The sequence below is a fragment of the Vicugna pacos genome, chromosome 10 (assembly GCF_048564905.1).
Source record: "Vicugna pacos chromosome 10, VicPac4, whole genome shotgun sequence".
NCBI lineage: Eukaryota > Metazoa > Chordata > Mammalia > Artiodactyla > Camelidae > Vicugna > Vicugna pacos.
In genome coordinates, this window is record NC_132996.1 from 64,284,662 (window position 1) to 64,307,101 (window position 22,440).

The 22,440-nt window shown below is 39.2% G+C and overlaps 2 protein-coding genes across 2 annotated transcripts; one reads left to right on the forward strand and one right to left on the reverse strand.

Annotated features, from left to right (window-relative positions):
• Positions 1-1,369: 1,369 nt before the first annotated feature.
• On the reverse strand, positions 1,370-7,226 carry GLYATL2 (glycine-N-acyltransferase like 2). The gene is given in 5 exon segments (XM_006214908.2): positions 1,370-1,778; positions 4,341-4,521; positions 4,615-4,741; positions 5,944-6,051; positions 7,149-7,226. Coding segments are annotated over 5 exon segments (903 nt in total).
• A 1,244-nt stretch (positions 7,227-8,470) lies between these two features.
• Positions 8,471-21,591, forward strand: LOC102543924 (glycine N-acyltransferase-like protein 1). Its single transcript, XM_072970727.1, is given in 5 exon segments — positions 8,471-8,486; positions 20,729-20,870; positions 20,982-20,988; positions 21,177-21,428; positions 21,430-21,591. Coding segments are annotated over 5 exon segments (579 nt in total).
• The last annotated feature ends 849 nt before the right edge of the window (positions 21,592-22,440 follow it).

Consider the following 22,440-nt stretch of genomic DNA (forward strand, 5'->3'; position numbering starts at 1 on the left):
CACACAAGCAGTTCTCCTCAAGTTTGTAGGAATTTGCAGATGAAACACCACGTGATCGTATTAGGCGATGGGGTCTTGAGGGTTAAGATGAGATGAGGTCATGAGGGTGGAGCACTCGTGAATGGGATTTGTGCCCTTATGAGAGTCACGAGAAAACTTGCTGTTTCTCTCTGCTCTCCACTACAGAGCACACTGTGAAAACACAATGAGAAGTCAGCAGTCTACAACCTGAAAGAAGGCCCTCACCAGAACTTGACACTGATCTTGAACTTCCAGCCTCCAAAACCGTGAGAAATAAATCTCTGTTGTTTGTCAGTTGCTCAGTCTATGGTACTTTGTTAGAACAGCCCAAAAGGACTGAATTCCAGCAATAGGAAGCTGTTTATATCTCCACACAGTTTTTCAATCACCCCACTTTTCAAATTACTTGAATTTTCAAATGTAATACCCACATATGCGTCTTTCAAGGGTCAGCCAAGGATTTGGAGGGAGCTTGATTATAGACTGTGATACTTCTGCCAGATGCCTTCCTCCTTTCGGGACACTCTCATTCAATATGCAGTGGTTAGCAGGCATTTGGTCCTGTCCATAACGTCCCTATGATATTTGGTCCACACCAAAAAGTCCTTGATATTCGGTCCTGTCTAAAACCATTTGGCATGGACCAAATTCTTATGGGCACTTTGGACAGGATCAAATGTCCTGCAAGGGTAATGATAAGTTTCTTTGTAAAAGGGAGGAAGAGGAAGATTTGAAGACATAAGACAAGGCTATGTGAAGATGATAGAAGTTGAAGGAGAAAAGGTAGTATGTGATGCAAGGCCAGAAGCCAAGGAATGTGGAGAGCTTCTGTAAGCTTGGAAGGCAACGGAATGATTCTCCCCTAGACTCCAGAAGGAACCGGCCTTGCCAAAACTTTGATTTTCATCCCATAAGACACATTTCAGATTTCTGACTACCACAAATATATATATTTTTGCTTTAAGCCACTAAATTCATGGTAATTTGTTACAGTAGGATACCAGAGGAGACAATTTTCAAAGCAGACTTTTTATTTTCAAATATGTCTTCTTCAAAGAAGAAAATATTACTTCCAGAGGGTTATCTTGGCACTAATGATTGATATTGGGTAATTTTAATTCTGAGATATTTGTCACCGCAAAGGAAAAGTATGACACCGAAGGGTCAAGCTTCTAATTTTCTGTAATATGGAGGAGAAGGAAGACCAAAATATTATACAAGTGTGGGCTTAAGCAGTGCATAAATCCCAAATCATTGGATGGTTTTTGTGCTAATGTAAATTACTACGTTTGTCTGCAATGATGTTTGTTCACTGATAAGAAAGCCTTGAAATGGACAATGGCGCCAGTCAGCAGTACTTCTCTGGGGTGCATTTCCACTGATGCCAGCCACAAAGACAAACCTTCCACCCAAAACTTCCTACTGCCTCTTGAAGTGTTTCTTTCCCTTCTGCCACATGTAAATAAAATGGCATATTTTTCTGAGCAAGATAATTTGCATAGTGATAACCTATTTGAAACATGTTGCCCTGGCCTCGATATTTTGGCACAGTGTAACCCATTCTCAACTCACAGGACTGTTCCATCACAATCCAAGAGATTTGGTGCCCCTCTGGACCCAGCACACCTAATCCTGGAAAATTCTGGAGACAGTGCTCAATATATTTCAAACTTCTCTCATTTTTTCCAAAGTCCCAGTGCTCATTTACAAGCTGTGCATGTGAGACATCCAAGAAGATGTTCGTAAAGTTTCCTTCCCTGTCCAGAAAAAAAAAGTGCATTTATTCAGCCAACATTTACAAAACATCAGTATTGCAGAAAGTGAATATGAAACCATCCCTTTCCTTAAGGATCCCACAGCCTAGAGAAGGAAACAGAGGCACAAACACACAAAATACAAACACATGCTACTATTTATAAGTCTGCTTCAAAATCTTCCCAAATAACTGAGAGAGAAAAAACCCTATGTACTTTATGATCCATTTCATAGCAGAGAGTCAGCAAGATATAGTATAATATATTTCAAAAAAGTCCAACCAAATACCTTAAGAAAGGAGACAATGAGCATATGTTCCTAAAAGAGTGAGGATTACAGGCAGAGCAACCCTCCACATGGCTGAATTTTCTTTGAAAATCCATGTATGAAACATGAGAATTTTGTAGGTGATTGAGAGGTACAAACTATGTATAAAAAAGATAGGCTACAGGGACGTATTGTACAGTACAAGGAGATATAGCCATTATTCTGAGGATCAATGAAGTATGATCTATAAAAATGTTGAATCTCCATGCTGTACACTTGAAACTAATAGGATCTTGTAAATAAACTATACTTCAATTTTTAAAATGTGGATTTTGAATTCTACTCCACAAAACATACAAATACGCAGGATAATATTTCTTTCAACAGATATTTCAATCAAATGTACATCACAGGCAGATGAAAGCCATGTTGCTCTCCTGGCTTCATCTGTCTTAAAGCCCATAACCACATAGCTCTACAGAAGCACAAAAATGCAGTTTAAGAAGCATGAATATAGGAAAAAGAATATTGGGGGTTTTGGTGGTAACAATCAGGGTTTTAGTCCTGATTCACTCCTTGGACAAGTCGTCTGACTGAGTTTTCTCATCTGTAGGAAGGGGTAGAGGGGGTTGGGGCAAGGGGAAGAACTCTAAGAAGTTTTACACCTCGTTGAGGAGGAAGCGTTTTCAGCAATTTGTCAATTTCAGAGTCACTCCATGTTTGCTAGTGGTGCCATCACCGGGTGCTAAACTGTCTACTCATGGGTGAGGCATTCTGTTTTCGCTGTCTTGAATGCTTGATCCTGATCCTGGCCCGACTTCCTCAAAGATCTTGAGCAACCTCACCTGCCTTCTTCCTGTAGTATAGTCAAACCCAGAGTGACAAGACATCAAGATATGCATTTGGGCTTAGAGGAAAGAAAGAATCATCTTAGGACAGACACTTCATTCCAGATTTCCAGAATTATAGTATCAAGTATTATTTAATTTCCATTTAGTATTTTTCCCTGTGCATATGTTTCTCTTAAGATACTTGTAGGAACACAGTTGAACCAAAGCAGGATTTGAATATTGTTGACTCTCCTGGCTAAGTCAACTGTATGTATCTGAAGTGTATTTAGATATTTTTTCTGAAGTAGTGAAATAATTATAAAGCATAAATGGATATTAATGGGAAATAATTATTTCTTTTTTCTCTGGTCTCCTATTACACAGTTACCTTCTCTAGAGGTAGCTAGTGATGCAATATATTTATGTAACCTTCCAGAGGCATTGCATGGAATTTTTCATGTGCATATACTATGATGGCATACTGTATACGCTGTTCTATCCATCTTGTTGTTTCACTTAGCAATATATTTTGTAGTTCTTTATTTATCGGTTCACATAGAGCTGCTTGTTAAAGTCTTGTTAATGACTGCATATTATTCCAGTGTTTGTATTGTACCATAATGAATCTATCCATGTCCCTACTGAAGGACACTCAGGTTTTTTCATGTTATACTATCATTCAATTACGCTTACCATTCAATTTGGTGATATATTTCATTTAATACACATATTTTTATCCAACCATTTCCATTCTAAGAATCCATCTTTCAGTAATATACAACTTGTATAATGATCTATTTCTGAAGACATTTATCACAGAATTTTTGTTATTAGGAAGAACTGGAGATAAAACAAAAGAGTGTTAACCTGGACATACATAATTGTACAACTCCCTCTTATGGAAATCTATGCAGCTGTGAAAATAAATGAAACATACCTGTGTGAGCTTACAGTGAAAACGTATATAACATATTGCTGAGTGAAAAGAGTAAGTTGCAGTACAGTATGTGCATATATTGTAGGAAAAAAACTAACAAAACAGCTCACACATACAGAGTGCTAGAAGCATACATAGCAATGTTAAGAATATTTACATGTGGACAGGAAGATTGAGGGCAATCCAAGTGGGCAAACTTTCACTTTTTGCTTTGTACACTTGTATACTTTGCATAGTATGTTGTATTTTTGTGGGGAAAAAATGAACTGTTTCAGTAAAGATGTTTTCAATGCCCAGTATCTTTCCAGGAGGACTCTTGTGAGGTCTAAGGGAGTTAAAATATGTCAAAGGACCCCCTTTAAAGAAGTCCCTGCCCAGGCTCAGCCAACATTAGCTAACATCATTCTTTTCCTTTACCCAACTTCATACGCCATTATAATTTAGTCTCAAATCCTACATTTGCAAGTCTGGCCCTTAGGGCAACTGAGTGATTCTATCAGGAATTTAGGGAGCAAAGGGTAAAATCTCACCTTCTGTCTTCCTCCATGTTAGGCATTTTAAATAACTTCATCCAATCCAGCTTGTCATCAACTGATGTCTTGAGTTTCACTGGTTTTTCTGCCATAAAGAGCATGGTCTTCATGTAATCCACCTGCACTGATTTTGAAGCTGAAACTTTTCGTATTGCGTGACCCAAGCTCTCTTGGCAACCTGGGGGGAGAAGAAAGACAGGCATTGTGTCACTCCTTTCATATCTGCTATGAATTAACCAGGATGTCTTTGCCTTTAATTCAGACCAGTTACCTTGGATCGGGAAGGCTTGTTCCCAATTGATAACCTGGGGGCATGCCAGGACTTCCTCTAACTTGTCAGGAGCTTTGGTGAAGATGTGGTAAGTGTTGGTGTAATAATCCAGATCATCCTTCATCTCCTGATGTAACAAATATCAATCATATTTAGATTGCACTACAATTTACAAAATGTTCTTGGACATGTCTGGAGTACCAGAGACTCATTTGTTTGATACCCTATTTTTTTGGTGAGAGGTGCAGAAAATGTCCTTGGAGTCCCTGATAGAATATATCACTATTGACACACTAAAGGTTGTTCCTTTCTGATGGTGCACTAAAGTCAACCGCCTTTGGGAGGGTGGGCCAGTAGCTCCATTGTCTGGGATGGAAGGTACACCAAATATAGTGTGTACTAAGGGTCTAAAAGAGAGGAGGCTTAAGGTGTGGAGAGAATTACAGGAGACAGGGTTGGGGTCAAGACTGGATCCATGAGGAGGTGATGCCTAAGCTAACACTGACCCAGCACTCTGGCGCTGGCATAGTGATTGGTTCTTGGTGTGCACGTGAAAAAGGGGGACTTTTGGAAAGAGCCAGAGCTCACCACAGCTCCTGGAGTAGAGGGTTCAGTCTGCCACCACAGGCCTGTTTCTCTTCTGCTGCTGACACTCCTCTGGGGGTGGTCACTGCAGGTGATGGGTTCTAATTCCCCAAATTACTATGTTAATGGATAAGTGGAGTGGGGTGCTATTAAAATATTCCTACTCCAGGAAGTAAGGGATTCAGTGCTTATACTCTGAAAGATGGAGAAGGCATTCTTATTAAATATACAGGACTTATCTATTGTTTAACAAACCTTTGACATAGTAATTTTTGTCAAAGTCACTTTTTTATTGTTAAGAAAGCAGCAGTCTTCCCAAGGTCATACATCCCCAAGGTCAAACTAATCATTTGGCAGATGTAGATCTCAAACCCAGCACTGACTCAGGTATTACTGGAGTATGTTTATTTAATCACAGGGGAAGAAAAACTCTTCCTAACCATTTCCAGCCATAGGCATCTCTGTTGAGGTGTATGCCTATGATCAGAATCTTGATGGAAAAGAACTGATCAGGTGGGATTCCAATTCTGTTTACAAATCTTGGATTATTGTCTATGTGGTCTACCCCCATGCCTTATCTCCTAGTCTTGCCCTCTCCCTAAAGCAGCCTCCCAAGCCGCCCTTCCAAAACCTGTATGAATTAGAGGTGTCAAGGGTCTTCTCCCCAGCCCCCCACTTCAGTTCCTGCATTCCCACACAGAGAACATCCTGGGGCATTCAGCATTCAGTAGCTAGTGCTCTCACCTCTTTCTGAGGTCATGTAATGACTATCTGATAATCTGGCCAGGCATCCACCAGCACCTCCATGTTGAATGGGTTTTTATTTTTAATGTTGAAAATAGCACCATATACCTACAAGAGCAACAGAACAAAACAGGGGAGGTTGAAATTTTCCTTTGAGATTGAATCTTAGACATGGCATGGAAAATAAAGCCAGGAGTTAGGAGGACTTGACAGGACAGAACAACACTTCCAGGATGGGTCACTGGACTATTCATTGGAAGACATACTGCAAAACAGCCCAGGAAGGGTACACAGAAATCCAAGCTAATGACGAATCATTACACATTGGCTCTCCTGACATTCATTCATTCATTTTTAAAATTCATACAATTTTCCCTATTTCCAAATTTAATACCATGCCATTTATTTAGCACCTATTATGTATCAGATTTGTGTTAAGTATGGAGAATTCCAAGGTGAATACGAAATGGCCACTGCCTTCCAGTTAAATGTAGATGGACAAAGAGATGCATGGTCTAATCATAGCTGGGCACATGTTCTGATAGCTGTATGCATATGGTGGTGTAGGGTTCCAAAAAAGAAATGTACCACCTGCCTAGGAAGTGGTGGGAGACTTAGAGAAGAAGCAACCCTTAAAGCTGGTCTTGAAGAAGTAGTCTTTTCCTGAGGAAATAAAGAGAGGAGAACAAGTAGTTTCAAGCAGGAGAAAAAGCAGGAATGCTTGAAGGTATTGGCGGTTATAACACAGCTGCTGAACTGTGAGGGGCTCAATGATTGTAGCAGGTGTTATCTGGAAGGAGGACGTTGTGAGATAAAGAGGGATTCTGTGATAAACCTTTGTATATCCAACTAAGGAGTGCAAGATTTATGCCTTGGACATGAATTGCTATTAACATTTTAAAATGAGGGAGTGATACGATCATATTTGTGTCAGATGAATGAGGCTGGTCGCCAAGCTGCAGGTGACCAACAGCCTGGAGCAGATAAGGAAATCTACTTGAGATTGCAGTAGAATTGATTCAAAAGATGTTGAAGAGCCCAAAAAAGAAGCAAGGCAGTGGGCTGGATACGGATATTAAGATTGTCCCTGCGGAAGGAGTCTGACTTCAGACTTGTACCTCCATCTAGCCAGGAAGGTTCTGAGGCCTGAATCTATCTTTTTCACACCTCAGCCCTCTTCCCCAGGTCTCCCCCAACTCCCTCACCTTGGTGGACTCAGGGATGCTCTTTTCCAAGGATTCATACAGAATCTGCAGCTTCTGGGGTTCCTGAAGCACAGACATCCCTGAGGAAGATGACCTAAGGAAAGAAACACATAAACAAAACACCTGTAGAAATGAGGCAGATGATGTCCAGGAAGAGAAGGAAGGAGAAGTCACCTAGGACGCCATACATTGCCAGAGACAACGGCTTTTAGAAATTATCTAATCCAAACTTTTCATTTTCATACGTGAGAATCTAAAGCCCAGAGCTGCAACTTGACCTCAGGGCTCCTTGGATCTCTTTACAATTTCACAGTAAAAAGTTCCATAGCATATCTGGTGAACATAATCTCCCCACGCCCATCTGATTGAAATCAGGCCAAGAATCTGAGAGGCCAATGTCTTCAGCTCTCCATATGCAAATGAAGAATAATATATCTCTTCAGAAACGTCCTTGGGGACCCTCGAGGCTCCCAGGCATTAAAACTCTTGCTGGAATGTTGCTATAGCATTAGTTATATTTCCAGCCATCCTGAAGGAATACAATTTTCTGGAAAAGATCCTAAAGACCATATCGTATGTAGTCTCTTTTTCCTAAGGACCAATCATAGGAAGAAAAAATTGTTGATTAGTGGCGATACTACCCACGTACAAATTGGCAAAATCTAGGAACTGGAATTATATTTTAGCAATCTTAAAAACAGAGTAAACTTTCTTATTCAGTAATTCCACTTTTAGAAACTGATCCCAAGGAAATAATAATAGATATCTAAAAGATGTAATTACCAGGAAATTTATTGTAGTATTATGGCACTGTAAACTTAGAAATGATGCAAAATCCATTATAGAGAAGTCATTAATGATGGCATTTCCAAATAATGGATTACTAGGCAGCTATTAAAATGATGTCTTCAAAGTGTATTTAATGACACAGAAAAATATCTGTGTTACAAAGCCGAAAATATATATAATCCCAAGTTAGTACCCACCTCTAATTCTTTCTGAAGCAAAGTAATATATAAATGATACACATATGAACTTTCTTCCGGTCTTGTACACATAAATATCTGACTATATATAAAATTATATAATATATATTTATATTGCATATACCAGATTAAGGTGTATATGATACTTAAAGACATTATATGAGTAGCCATATTTTCTAAAACTCAACAAATACAAGAAATTTCAAGTAATTTTGATGGCTTATAGACGAGCCATCAATTTTTTTTCTATTGTAACAATCCTGAAAAATCCAACACTCATTGTGTGTTTGTATGTGTAGCCAAAATCAAGACAAAGGGAACACAATGGTTAAGAACATGGTCTTTGGAGTAGGTAAGTAAGTCACTTTATTTGAAACTCTCTGAGCTTCACTTTTATTTTTTTTTGAGCTTCATTTTCTCTATCTATAAAATGGGCATAGTAATACCTCCTTTTAGGCTGTCCTGAAGACTACATTAAGTCACAAAATGTATATGAAATGTTTAGTACAATGATAGATTTTATATATATATATACACACACACACACAAATATATATATACAGATATATATATATACACACACATTTATATTTCTGAGGGAAATTCTGGAGACCCTCAAATCCAATCCAGGGGACCATTCTACAGGACAGGAACATAACTGAAGAAAACTGCAGCTCCAAAGAAAGTGCTATGTAGTAACTTGCCCAAATAAAACTATTAACACAAAGTCAACATTTTGAGGCAAACCACAGCTCTAGAACAAATCAGTAGTTTGCAGTACTGTCTAGGATGATGGGTATACTAATCAAAGGGCAGATATTTATTTTGTAGGATTTTTATAGCCTGTTTCCCCAGAAGAATGTCATATCCTCAGAAAGTGGAACCATGTCTTATTCTTCCTTGTAGTTCAAGCATCAAGCACTTGACATGGCAACGAACTTTTGTTCACTGAATAAATGAATGAATGAAATCAATGAGGCATGAAGATGGGGCCCTTGGGAGACTTTTTCTTGAAGACTGCTTATCAACTTTGCTCTGATTCCAGGCTCAGTCAGCTTTCTGAGGAACGTGTGGCTACTAATAGATGCATTCAAATAAAGAAGAGAATGTCCAACAGTGTGTTGCACTGAGCACCTTATATTAGATATATAAGATGTATGGGGATTTAAAAGGGATAGGAGAAAGATTGTGCATAAATTTTGTTCACTGCTGCCACTTGCCATCATCCATTGCACATGCTCTCTGCTGTATTAGAGTCAATTGCCCTCCATGGCAGGACCCTGGCTCTGCTCCCACCAACTGGAGAGCTCCCACCTCTTTCCAACTTACCCTGAGGCCTCCAGGCAGTAGAATCCTTCTGGTTTAACATGATCAAATAGATACTCTATTATAATCATCTATAAAAACATGTTGAAGAATATAGATATTTAACAAGATCAGAGAGGAAGAAGGGCCAACAGAAGAGACTGGGAGAAAGTGGTGAAAGAATAGTGTGAAAAATGAGAGAAGTATCTTGGAAGCCAAATGGGAGAAACTGTATTTAAAGGAGGGAGTAACCAGAAGAGTCAAATATTGCTGAGAAGGTAAGAGAGATGAGTGCTAAAAATGCCAATGCATTTTGAAGTTAGAAAATGATTATCGATTTGGTGAGAGATATAACATGGGATGATGGAGAAAGAAACCAGGTCAAAAGGATTAGGGATTAAATGAAATGTGAGGAAATGAAGATAGATCTTTCAAAGAGCTTGACCACAAAAGGAAGAATATGAAAGTATTGAGTGGGGAAGAAGGGTGCAGGAGCTCAAAGGAAGACATTTCTTATTGTGTGAGAGAGTTAAGCATATTAATGCCAATTACAGAAAACCAGGTAAGATGGACAGTAATTGAAGGGTCAATTGATATGACAGAAGATGGTAAAGGGAAAGAAAAAGAGCTAAATCCATTGACCAGGCACTGTTTCAAATCTCTTATGTTTATTAATTCATTAATCTTAAACCATATCTCTCAGTGTAGGTGTCGGGATTAGTTTGGACAGGAGAAATATCTCTTCTACAAGAAGGGGAAGAAAGATTTTAGTTTAGATGTATGTATATGTGTGTGAGTACTTGGGGTTAGAGAAAAGAGCAAGAAGATGACAAGTTATCTTCAGATGTCTATTTTATGGAAGAAGTAGATAGAATAGCAAGTCATCTTCTGGAGGTGAAGAGGGTGAGGGTGTGTCAGGAAAGTGTGGAGAGAAAGAACAGGGTGTTGTGGGAAATGGTTAGGGTTTGAACGGCTTTGGATGTTAGTGGGAGAAAGTACAGACCAGGAATACATATAGGGACCAAGTGCAAGTGGAAAATTATCACTTGGGTGTGGCATTCATCCACATGTATGAGCTCAGCCTCCAGAGACTAGAAGCGGAGAAGACAAACTGAAACAAACTAAGGTTAGATTTTTCCAGGCTTAGAGTAGCGGAAAAGATAAGCAGCAAATTATTTGAGAAAAAGGAATGAAAGACTTAAAACTAAATGTGTAGGATCTAGGAGAGAGAAAGAAGGGAGTAAAGTAGGAGTCCAGTCAAATGGGAAAAGATGGAGAGAGTGTAGGTTGAAACTACTTTTTGAGGTCAAAGAATAGCGATGGCTGATGGACAGGGAGAGTGTATTCAGAGACTAGGAGACTAGAATCAGAAATTAGGATTTCAGTGGTAGATTAATTCTGGAGAGATGGCTATTAGTTTTCAACTTCATGTCAGTGGAGTAGGAGCCAATATGGGACCGGAAGTTGCAGGTGTCAGAGACATCACCAGGATGTGGCAGGAGTCTGATGGAGACAAAAGTCTACGAGTCAGGTGCCAAATCTATCAGTAAATAGAGGAAAATTTGCAGAAAGCAACTGGAAAAATATAACATCATCTTAGCCACATGCCCCAGCACTCAAAGAAAGAATTTTTCTAAGCAAATGGACAAGTAACACTTTTCAGAATATGACTGAAGACCAGGACAATGCTAATTCTTACTTTTACTCACAGTATTACTTTGGGTGTCTGGAGGGTGGCGGGGAAAGCTACTTGTGTTATCAATAAGTTATAGTTCAAGGAAAGAATCTGGAAAGCTTATCAGTTCAAAATAACTCACACTGGCTTTGTAGATTTTTAACGTATTTTCCGGATAAGGGACCTACAGTTTCTTTGAGGAATTGGTTCTCAGCACTGACATACTGGTAAGCGCTCTTTCCAAAGGTTTGCAGAGGGAAAAATTAATTAACAAATGCAAAGTATTTAGCACCAAGATCATAATTAATTGAAAGACTGAGAAAAAAACCACAAGACTTGGCTGTCCAAAACAATTCTGCTTACCTGTCTTTGTAGACTTGACTTCACACCACCTTCTGCAGCTAGTTTGGCAATGGAGCAGCTTCTGTAATCACCACCTTATAGTTAGTTCTAGTCCAGACTAAACCCCAGCTGATTTAGGCTGTCACTGTTTAGCATAAAGCTCCAAGTTGTGGGTCCCTATAGAGCAAACTGGAGGTTCTGCCCATTGACATGAACGAAATCAGAGACTTTCTGGACCAGAGGAAGACCCTGAATGTGTTCTGTACTGAACAGCTTCTACAATTATAAGGAGTTTCCCACTGAAGCTTTTGATTTATCCAATATCGTTTGTAGCTGATTGGTTATTCCAAAGCAATAATAATCAGGTAATTTAACGAAGTGGACAGAAATGGCCCAGCTGCAGCATTATTCAAATAATATGTTTGGGGAAACAAAAGACTTGGATAATTTGACTTCACTGTGAAATGCTCAGCCTCGTACCATCAAACCTTTGTGACCTGGGAAAAGCCAAAAATGCCTCAGGCAACTGAGCTTCATACACCTTGTCCTTGTTGTTGTCAAAAGTGAAAGGGACAGATGAGGGAAGGGGGACTTTTTAAGTGGGCACAATAAACAATTATTGGACATAAGTTTAGGAGGGAATGGAATATGTTTTGGAGAGGAATAGACGTGAAAATTTTTCCCAAAATGTGCTCCTCACACCATCCACATCAAGATCATCCGAGCTTGCTTGTTAAAAATACAGGAACTTCCCCAAATCAATCAAACCAGGGTCTCAAAGAATGCATGAGAATGTGTATATTTTTTTTAAATTACCTAGAAGAGTCTGATCTACATTAACATTTTGGAGACATTGAAATAGAGGAAAGTGACAATAAGTTATCAAAATTTTACCCACTTTCTGGAACGTTATAAAGCAACTTCACAAATTTTAATCATTCATGAAATGAGAAAAGCAAGAGTTAATCGCACACAAATAAAGAAGATACTGTTGAGAGAGAATAAATGCCTTCCTCGGGGTCACAGAGCCAGCCAGCAGCAGTGCCTTGAGCTGAAGCCAAAGACCAGATTCTTTGAACGAAACCACGACTGTTCAGTGAGCAATTCCTTACCCTTGGCTAGTTTATATTTTCTTACAAATCTACATTCGCATCAGGCAACGTATCAAAAACCACCAGTGAGAATTTAGCACTAATTAACATGTGTTTGTTATATAAGGCATTGGGTCTTACAGTTTTAGCAATTCCATTTTTTGAACCAAAAATGGTTCACACAATCTATGAAAGAATTTTTATATATTCGTGATTTTATGTGATTAATTTGTTTACAAAGTTGCATATCATTGTGCAATCTATTAATCCACCCTCCTTTAAGAAAATGTTTGTCTATGCCTAAGTTTTCTTACATGGTTAAGATCACCCTGTGAGTAGGTGAGATCACACAACTTTGTATATGACACTAACTATTTTCAAAGAGGTACAACCACATTTAAAGCCACCAGCTTCAAGTTCCTCCGGTTGAGCAACCCTCACTGAGTGTTCAGAGGTGCAGGATCTGCTTACTCGCCGAAGCTTCTGAATTGATGCTCCTTTGGACCATCAAGAGAAACTTTGTTAGGAATTTTGACAGAGAGCAGATATTTTATGAGGGCCCCAAGCCATGTGTCCTGCTGTGACAGAAGCCAGCAGAGAAGACCCTGGCCCTTGAAAGACTCTCTATGTAAAAACTGTCCCCAGGTTTGAGCATAGGAGGATGTCTTGGTGAATCCACAGTGAACAGAAACCAGAAATTTACTGCCATCTGGAAGAGGTGTGCAAGCATGCAGTCAGTCTCAAGATAATTCTTAAGGAGTTAATTTTAATATAGGTCAGGGGTAGAGTGACCCTATGACTTTTAAGTCCCTCCAGAGTCCTAAGAGATCTCACAAGAGCAAGTCATCTCAGGATCCTTAAGGATTTTATAGGCGAGTGCTGACTGCCATCAGATGGGCACTCCTTCGTAAGGCAGCTACTGCATCCCAGTTTCTCATTGCTAAGGGTCCATGAAGGACTTCAGTATGAAAGGAGAATCCCAGAGGCCCCTGAGACATTGTGCAGAGAATGAGGCTACACCCGCCTCCCACAGTCACCCAGCCTTGCAGTCCCAAAGCTCCAAGAGAGTCAAAGCCTCCCAGAGGTCCAGAGCTGGCCAGTTCATGGCCATTCATTGTGGTACTAGGTATAGTTTAAAAAGATACAGACTAAAACTTGGTTAAAAATTACAGTAGCTGTATTATATAGCTTTAAAATGTGTACATCTTATAAATTCATGCCTATGCAACAAAAAACACCGAGTGTTAATAATATGCAGTGCCACTGTTCTGCTCACAAGGTGAGCACAGGAGTTGTAAAACATTCATTCAGAGTGGGCCCTCGGCAGCATATAGTTTATGGTGAATTTGCTATTTCAGGTCCATCAGAGCCCCTGTGCGTGTCACCTTATTGGGAAGTGACTCGAGAAAACCAGCTTTGGGACCCTTTGTGGAAGCAGGGCCACACCCACCCTCCACTCCATTATCACCCCATGATGGCCCCGCAGAGCCCCAAAGGTTGGAAGGGAGTTCAGGGCTGGCCAGCTCTGAGGGACCAAGAATCAGAGGGGAGAGAGGTCACCTGGGAACGCAGCCCAAGGAGGCCCAAACTGAGTAGTACGGACGTGGCACCTGTGAAAACAGAGTCCACTGCCACCGCTCAGAGGCTCTGCATTTTTTCCAGAGGCCAGGCTGCTGTGAGTGTTTCAAAAAGTTGTCCTGTGATGAAAAGCAAGTAGAATGGGACAGATATTAGAGCCACACTGGGCGCAGAGAGCCCTGAGGCAGGGGCACAGAAAGGTCCATCCTTCTGTTTTGACCCAGAGGATAGAAAAATGCATGAGGAAGGTTGAGCTGGAGTCCTTCGGAGTGACAACTGACTGTCAGTTGGCAGGCATTCCTGAGGGAGGAGGCTTAGGGGTCTGGGTTGAGCCCTAGCCCTCTGTACCCCTTGGGCCTGGGCTGAGCTCCAGAGACTCCAGAGCTGACTAGAAAGCTTGGTACGAAGGAGGCTGGTCGGGCCAAGTGGTCAAAGGAACTGAGGCGTTCAGAAGCCCTGCAAATGGGAGGGGAACCCATAAGGAAGCTGTTCTCCTGGCCAAGATCCTGAGACAGTGTGTGGAGGAAACCCAGGCAGCTTTGAGGCAGTTTGTAGGTACTGAAGTCTTTTAGACAAGTCAGTGATGGGTATTTGCAGAGTTCACAGTAAGAGTCATTGGATTCTGAATATATATTGAAGGTAGAATTGCCAAGAATTGTGAAGGTTTAAAAATTTTACCCTACTTGCAAGCAGTTTTCTTAAGAAGTTCACAGTCTACAGAAGAAAAAGGACGAATTTGTGAAAAGCAATGACTATCACACAGGCAGTAGTCACTGAGAAGACTCTTCTTCAGAAAACTGCGTACCCCTTGAGTTAATAAATAAAAATGCTAAATATATGAAAGGGCCATGGTACATGCATATGACAAAAATTGAGAAGATTGTAAGATAGTGCAATTTATTTTGGGGAGTACATTCATTTAGCCTAATTCCATAGGATCCCATGTTCCTTTTAGTATTAAAAGTCAATCCAATTGTCATGAAATTATGACTGTTCTTTTAACCAAATCAGCCATTATACATTCCTTAAATTTTCCTTCAAAGTATAGAGCAGATAGAAACAGACCCTGCTGCTGTCACCTTTAGCCCTAAGCTTTGATTCCAAACTGTATTTTAAAGTTGGGCTATCTTCCTTTATTCATGTGACCAAATTCCACATTGCCTTGTAGTGCTACAAAAATTTAAGTTTGCACACGGAAATTTTACTCAGAGGCTATCCATGTAAGTGTCCCACAAACATTAGGGATATTATCTAAAAGAATGTCAAAATTCTCTTGAAATCTGAAATATTTAAGGATGAAATAATCCATTGGTGGAAGTGGGATGGTATCGATGAAACAAGACTGGTTGTACGTTGACAATCTTTGAAGCTGGGTCATGGGTACTTTGGGGGGGTTATTATGCTTTTTTACTTTAGTGTAACTTTTACATTTTTCGTTACAAAATGTGAAAACCAATTAAAAGAACTAAAAGTTCATTAACTTCCTTACAACTTTGGAGCAGTAGACTAGAGGAGACTAGAACTAACACTGGACTAGTCCTTATATTTAACTTGGCCACTTACTAGTTGACTTCAGGGAGGCATAGTCTTTCTACTGAACTTCAGTTCTTTCATTTGAAAAATAGGGGGTTCACCCTGCATCTAAGTCCAGTGGGAAGATAATTTAAAGTACAGGTGTTTAGATTTTACCCAGGTGTAATAAATAAGAAACTTTAGGGGTGGCATGCAGGAGAATTTATCTAGACAAGATTTAAATATTTGTTAATTTTTAATCACAAAGGTAATATATGCTGATTATACAGGTGGAATGATCTAGTGTTGTTTTAAGAAGGTAATAACCTCTCACCTTCCCTCTTCTCTTTTCCCACCCCTTGAAGTAATCAGGGTCCTTGCCTATACTAACACATACAGGGGTATTTGTTATCTCTTCTTTCTTAAGTTTTTGATTTGCCTTTAACATGACATGGACATCCCTTCGGATCAATTAATATGGCACTAACTCATTCTTTTAGAAAAAGACTCACAGACATAGAAAATAAACTTATGATTACTGAGGTCTGTCGGGGGAAGGGATGGGAAGGGATAAATTGGGAGTCAGAGATTTGCAGATACTAATATATATAAAATAGATAAACAAGTTCATACTGTATAGCCTGTTGTTATTTCAAGATATCTAAAGATATTGGCTATATCTTGAAATAACATGGTTGAAAAAGGATATGAAAATGAATGTATGTGTGTTCATGTATAATCAGAGCATTGTGCTATGCTCCAGAAATTGACGCAACATTATAAACTTACTAGACTTCAATAAACATATATATATATATATACAAAAAAAAAACCCCAAGTAATATTCCATAGAGTGAATGCTCTGTAATTTAGTCAGCCATTCTCTGACTGTGGGATTCAAATTGCTCCCAATTCTTTGCCACTACAAACAGTGCCTCAGTAAACATCCTTGTACACACAGATTTATATCCTGAAGCATTTCCTTAATAGAATTGATTCCCAAAAGTGGTATTACCAAGTCAAAATACATGTCAATTTTAAAATCCAGTAGGCAATGTTGGATTGCTTTTTTGGCCAAAACATGGACAAAATTTTATTTCTATTAGCAGTAAATGGAAGAAATGTTTCCCCACTTTCTCACCAGTACTAGATGTTATCTTTTTTTTACATTTATATCAAACTCTTGAATAAAAAATGGCATCTTATTACAGATTTAATTTGCATTTCCCTGACTGGTGAGATTGGACATATTTTCCTATGTCTACCAGTCATTTGGAATTTACTCCTGAATTACCTGCTTATATCTTTTGACCCTTTTAATACTGAGTTATTGTGTCATTCTTAAAATTATATAAGAGTATTTTGAATATTAAGGATACCAACATTTGCAGGTATGCTACAAATTTGTTCCCCAGTTTATAATTATTTTTATTTTATCAGAGAAGCTTTTGAAAAACATAGATTTTTAATTTTCATGTAATCAAATATATTATCTTTTTCACTATGATTTTTGAGGGGTTTTTTTAATTAGGAAGATTTTTACTACTCCAAGGTTATACAAATATTTTCTTATTTTCTCTTACAGCAGATTAATTTTTACTTTTCACATTTCAATATCTTTAAATAACATTAAGATTACTTTATGTCTTTCTTCCATGTGGCTAGCTAATTGTACTATTTATTAAATAAATAATTCCACTGAAACTTAAAGACCTCTTTTGTTATATGACACATTTATATTTTTTTAATCCATTTCTGTATTTGTTTCTAGTCTTAAGCTATTTCAGTGCCTTTATGGTAAGTTTTAATATTTCAAAAAGTAAATCTCCCTCCACTGTTCCTTTTTTCTTAATTTCCCCTTTTTCCTTATGGACTTATGAGCTCTATGGACACACACTAATTTCTCCAGTTCCCTATCAATTACACCAACTACCTATTGCAATCATGATTGGAACTGGATTCACTTTTTTTTTCTTTTTACATTTTGTTATTGAGTTATAATCATTTTACAATGTTGTGTCAAATTCCAGTGTAGAGAACAATTTTTCAGTTATATATGAACATACGTATATTCATTGTCACATTTTTTTTCACTGTGAGCTACCACAAGATCTTGTATATATTTCCCTGTGCTATACAGTATAATCTCATTTATCTATTCTACATTTTGAAATCCCAATCTGTCCCTCACCCCCCCACCCCCTTGGCAACCACAAGTTTGTATTCTCTGTCTATGAGTCTGTTTCTGTTTTGTATTTATGTTCTTTTTTTTTTAATTTTTTTTTAGATTCAACATATGAACGATCTCATATGGTATTTTTTTCTTTCTCTTTCTGGCTTACTTCACGTAGAATGACATTCTCCAGGGACATCAGTGGTGCTGCAAATGGCGTTATGTTGTCAGTTTTTATGGCTGAATAGTATTCCACTGTATAAATATACCACATCTTCTTTATCCAGTCATCTGTTGATGGACATTTAGGCTGTCTCCATGTCTTGGCTATTGTAAATAGTGCTGCTATGACCACTGGGATGCAGGTATCCTTTTGAAGTATGGGGACTGGATTCACTTTTAATTGAAAACAATTGTGGAAAATTGACATTTTCATGCTATTAAATCTTTTCATCTGGAAATGTGATATGTATCTCAATTTTCTCAGTTCCCACTTCATACTGCTTGGTAAAATTTTAGCATTTTCCCTTGGGTAAGCCAAATGACTTTCCATTAAGCTTATCCTTGGATATTTTAAACTATTTGTCCCTACTGTTGGAATAATTTTCCCTTTTCCATTTCTGAGTATTATTATTTTGTTATTGATTTTTATTTGTGTTCTTAATTTTCAAACATACCACAAGATTCTTTAAGATCTTGCTTGTTTATGTGTTTTATTTTTGTAAAAGTCTTTTGGATGCTGTGAATACATAATACAGACATATCTCAGAGATATTGCAGGTTAGGCTTCAGACCACCGCAATAAAGTGAATATCACAATAAAGCAAGTCACATGAATTTTTTGGTTTTCCAGTGCATATAAAAGTTATGTTTACACTATTCTGTGGCCTATTAAGTGTGAAATATCATTATGTCTTAAAAATGTGCATGCCTTAATTTAAAAATACATTATTGCTTTTTTAAAACATTTTTATTGAGTTATAGTTATTTTACAATGTTGTGTCAAATTCCAATGTGTAAAAAAGAAGGAGGGAAGAAGGAGGAGGAGGAGGAGGAGGTAACAAAGTCCCTAAAAAAAGAAATACATTATTGTTTTTAAAAAAATGCTAATCATTATCTGAGCCCTCAGCAAGTCATAATCTTTCTTCTGGGGGATGGTCTTTCCTTGATGTTGACGGCTGCTCACCGATCAGGGTGGTAGTTGCTGAAGGTTGGGGTGGCTGTGGCAACATCATAAAATAAGACAACAATGAAGTTTGCCACATTGACGGATTCTTCTGGTCATGAGTGAATTCTCTTTAGCATGCAGTGCTGTCTGATGGCATTTTACCCACAGGATTTCTTCCAAAATTGGAGTCAGTCCTCTCAAATCCTGCCACTGCTTCATCAACTGAGTTCATGTGATATTCTAAATCCTTTGCTGTCATTTCAGCCATAGTCACAGCATCTTCACCAGGAGTGGATTCCATCTCAAGAAACCACTTTCTCTGCTCATCCATAAGAAGCAACTCCTCATTCTTTTAAGTTTTATCATGAGATCACAGCAATTCAGTCCCATCTTTGGGCTCCACTTTTAATTCTAGTTCTCTTGCAATTTCCACCACATATGCAGTTACTTCCTCCACTGAAGTCATTTTTGAATGATTGACTGACTGATTGATTTCCGCTGAAGTCTTGATGAACACCTCAAAGTCATCCACGAGGGTTGGAATCAACTCGTTCCAAACTCCTATTCATGTTGCTATTTTGACCTCTTCTCATGAATCATGAGTGTTCTTAATGGCATCTAGAATGGTGAATCCTTTCCACAAGGTTTTCGATTGACTTTGCCCAGAGCCAGCAGAGTGTTCAAGTGAAAGGAAGAGTCACATGCTTCTCAGTTTAAATAAAAAGTTAGAGATGATTAAGCTGAGTAAGAAGGGCATGTTAAAAGCTGACGCAGGCTGAAAGCTAGGTCTCTTCTGCCAAACAGTCAGCCAAGCTGTGGATGCAAAGCAGAAGTTTTTAAAGAAAATTAAAAGTGCTATTTTGGTGAACACAAAAACTATAAGAAAGTGAAACAGCCTTGTTGCTGATATGGAGAAAGTTGTAGTGGTCTGGATAGAAGACCAAACCAGCCACAACATTCCCCTAAGCCAAAGCCTAATCCAGAGCAAGGCCTTAACCCTCTTCAATTCTAGAATCGGTAGCAAGTGATCCAGAAGAGCCAGCTGAGATGATTAATGAGGGTGGCTACACTAAACCACAGACTTTCAGTATAGATGAAACAGCCTTCTTTTGGAAGAAGATGCCACCTAGGATTCTCATAGCTAGAGAAGAGAAGTCAATGGTTTCAAATCTTCAAAGGACAGCCTGACTCTCTTGTTAGGGGCTAATGCAATTGTTGGCTTTATGTTGAAGCCAATGCTCATTTACCATTCCAAAAACCTTGAAGAATTATACTAAATCAACCCTGCCTGTGCTCTATAAATGGAACCACAAAGCCTGGATAACAGCACATCTGTTTGCAACATGCTTTACTGAATATTTTAAGCTCACTGTTGAGAACTACCACTCCAAAAAAAGAGAGAGGGAGAGATTCCCTTCAAAATATTACTGCTCGTTGACAATGTACATGGTCATTCAAGGGCTCTGATGGAGGATGTACATGTCTGCTAACACATCTCCCACTCTGCAGCCTGTGGATCAAGGAGCCATTTCTTATTATTTAAGAGATACATTTTATAAGGCTAAGCTGCCATGGATAGTGATCCCTCTGATGGATCTAGGCAAAGTCAGCAAGTGCTCTAGTTGATTCTGATGTAAGCTCAAGTTTGAGAACCACGAGACAATTGTACTGAGTTATGAATCAGGTGGGAGCAGCAGACACAGAGAGCTCTGAATCACCAACAGTGTTGTTTTCTTACCTCTCTTTCCAGGTTGTCAAGAAAGTTCAGATGAAGGGACAAGAATAGTTGCATTTTCAAAGTCAGTGAGAGCAAAATATCTGAACTTAATCCTCTAAGGAACAGAAGATATCCTGAAGCTCAGTGTCTCCAGTAAGAGCAAACCTGGAAGCGGGCCGCCCAGCTGCTGAGTTTGAGAGGTACAAAAAAACATGGGATCATCAACCCTGTGGCTTTTCTTTAATATTGCTACTTCTTACACATTTTTGTAATTCTCATAAATTAGTTTCAGAGTGAGGAGAGGACAAATTCATTCACTGGAATGAATAAAGGTTGCCAAGAGTCCAAATAAGCAATTTTGCAAAGGTGGGTATTTAATCAAGGAAATGAGTGCCGGGAGCTCTAGTGTCTGGATGGTGTCCAGAAATGACAAGAATGATGATGACAGCTTTGTTTGTTTTGTTTTGTTTTGTTTCCACAGGACCTGAACTTGAAGCTTTCCCAGCTGGATGCCTCTCATCCTGGGCTGGTGAGGGACTGCTGGAAACCAGGTCACAACAAGAGGAAGTTGCCCTACCTCCAGGGCTGCATTCAGACCCTGCTTGCGTGCTATCACACGGGCCACCACAGACCCCACTGCGTGCTGACCGTGGACCCCGCTAGTGAAGCGGGGGTGGCCTACTCCCTGGATGGGTACCAAGGCGAGGACATCCTGAGAGAGTTGGTGGCGCATTAACATAAAACATCTGCATCAGGAGATTATTCTACTTTACCTCTCTGTGCTGGCAGAGAATGAAAAATTCCAAAGGTCCGTGATGTGGTCTGGTTTCTTTGTGGCGGCCTGTGTGTGGCACCAGTGGACCTGCTATCCATAGAAGTTAGTTCCATTTGTTTAAACGATGAAGCTGTTTGGCCATCTTGGGAAGGTCCTTTCTTAATATTGAAGCAGATGTCACAAAATAGCCTTCTTTCACCCACAAATGTTTATTGGGCGTTTATGGTATGCCAGGAACTCTTCTGACACAAAGATGTGATGTAAAAAGACTCAGCCACAATCCTGAGGTGCTGTAAGGTTTGCAGGGATGTTGGTGGTAACATAGTCTTTCAAAATGTATGACATTAGGAAGGATGGGGTTACCAGCAAGCAAGTGACTGTGAAGCCTGGGCCAGTTTTTACTTCTGAGAATCAGAACTCTTTATGAAACTGGATTGATAGACTCTACGATCTGGATGATGAGTGAAGGACTTGGATAAAATGGTTGATAGGGTATCCTTGGTCTGTGTGGATGGTTTCTTGTAAATCCACTTGCTGTTTGTGGATTTTTAAGACACAACTATATCACAGAATGGAAGTCAGCCTCATAGTTTGTGACTAGCAAAGTATAAAAGGTGAAATCCCAAACCAGTGGCTTCTGGGAAATAACTTGACCCACTCACACAACTAGCTGTCATCATTGCCATGTGGGAAGTGGAATCCAGAGGATGGAGTCTGATGGATGCCGGGCCTCCCAATACAGAGGTGTTGTTCTCTGTGATTCCTTCCTGGTCTCCTTCGCTGGTCATCCCTGAACCATCGTGCTGGGTAAGGCGTTTCCTGTGAGTCTGGGTGTTTGTTCAGCTCCACATGTTTGCATCAGGAGTAAGATCTACTATCAGGAGAGTTCTGGGAAGAAGTAATAATTAAGGTGAGGGCTGAAGAGTGAAGATGAGCGAGCCAGGCAAAGAGGTGGTGGGAAATTCCAGAT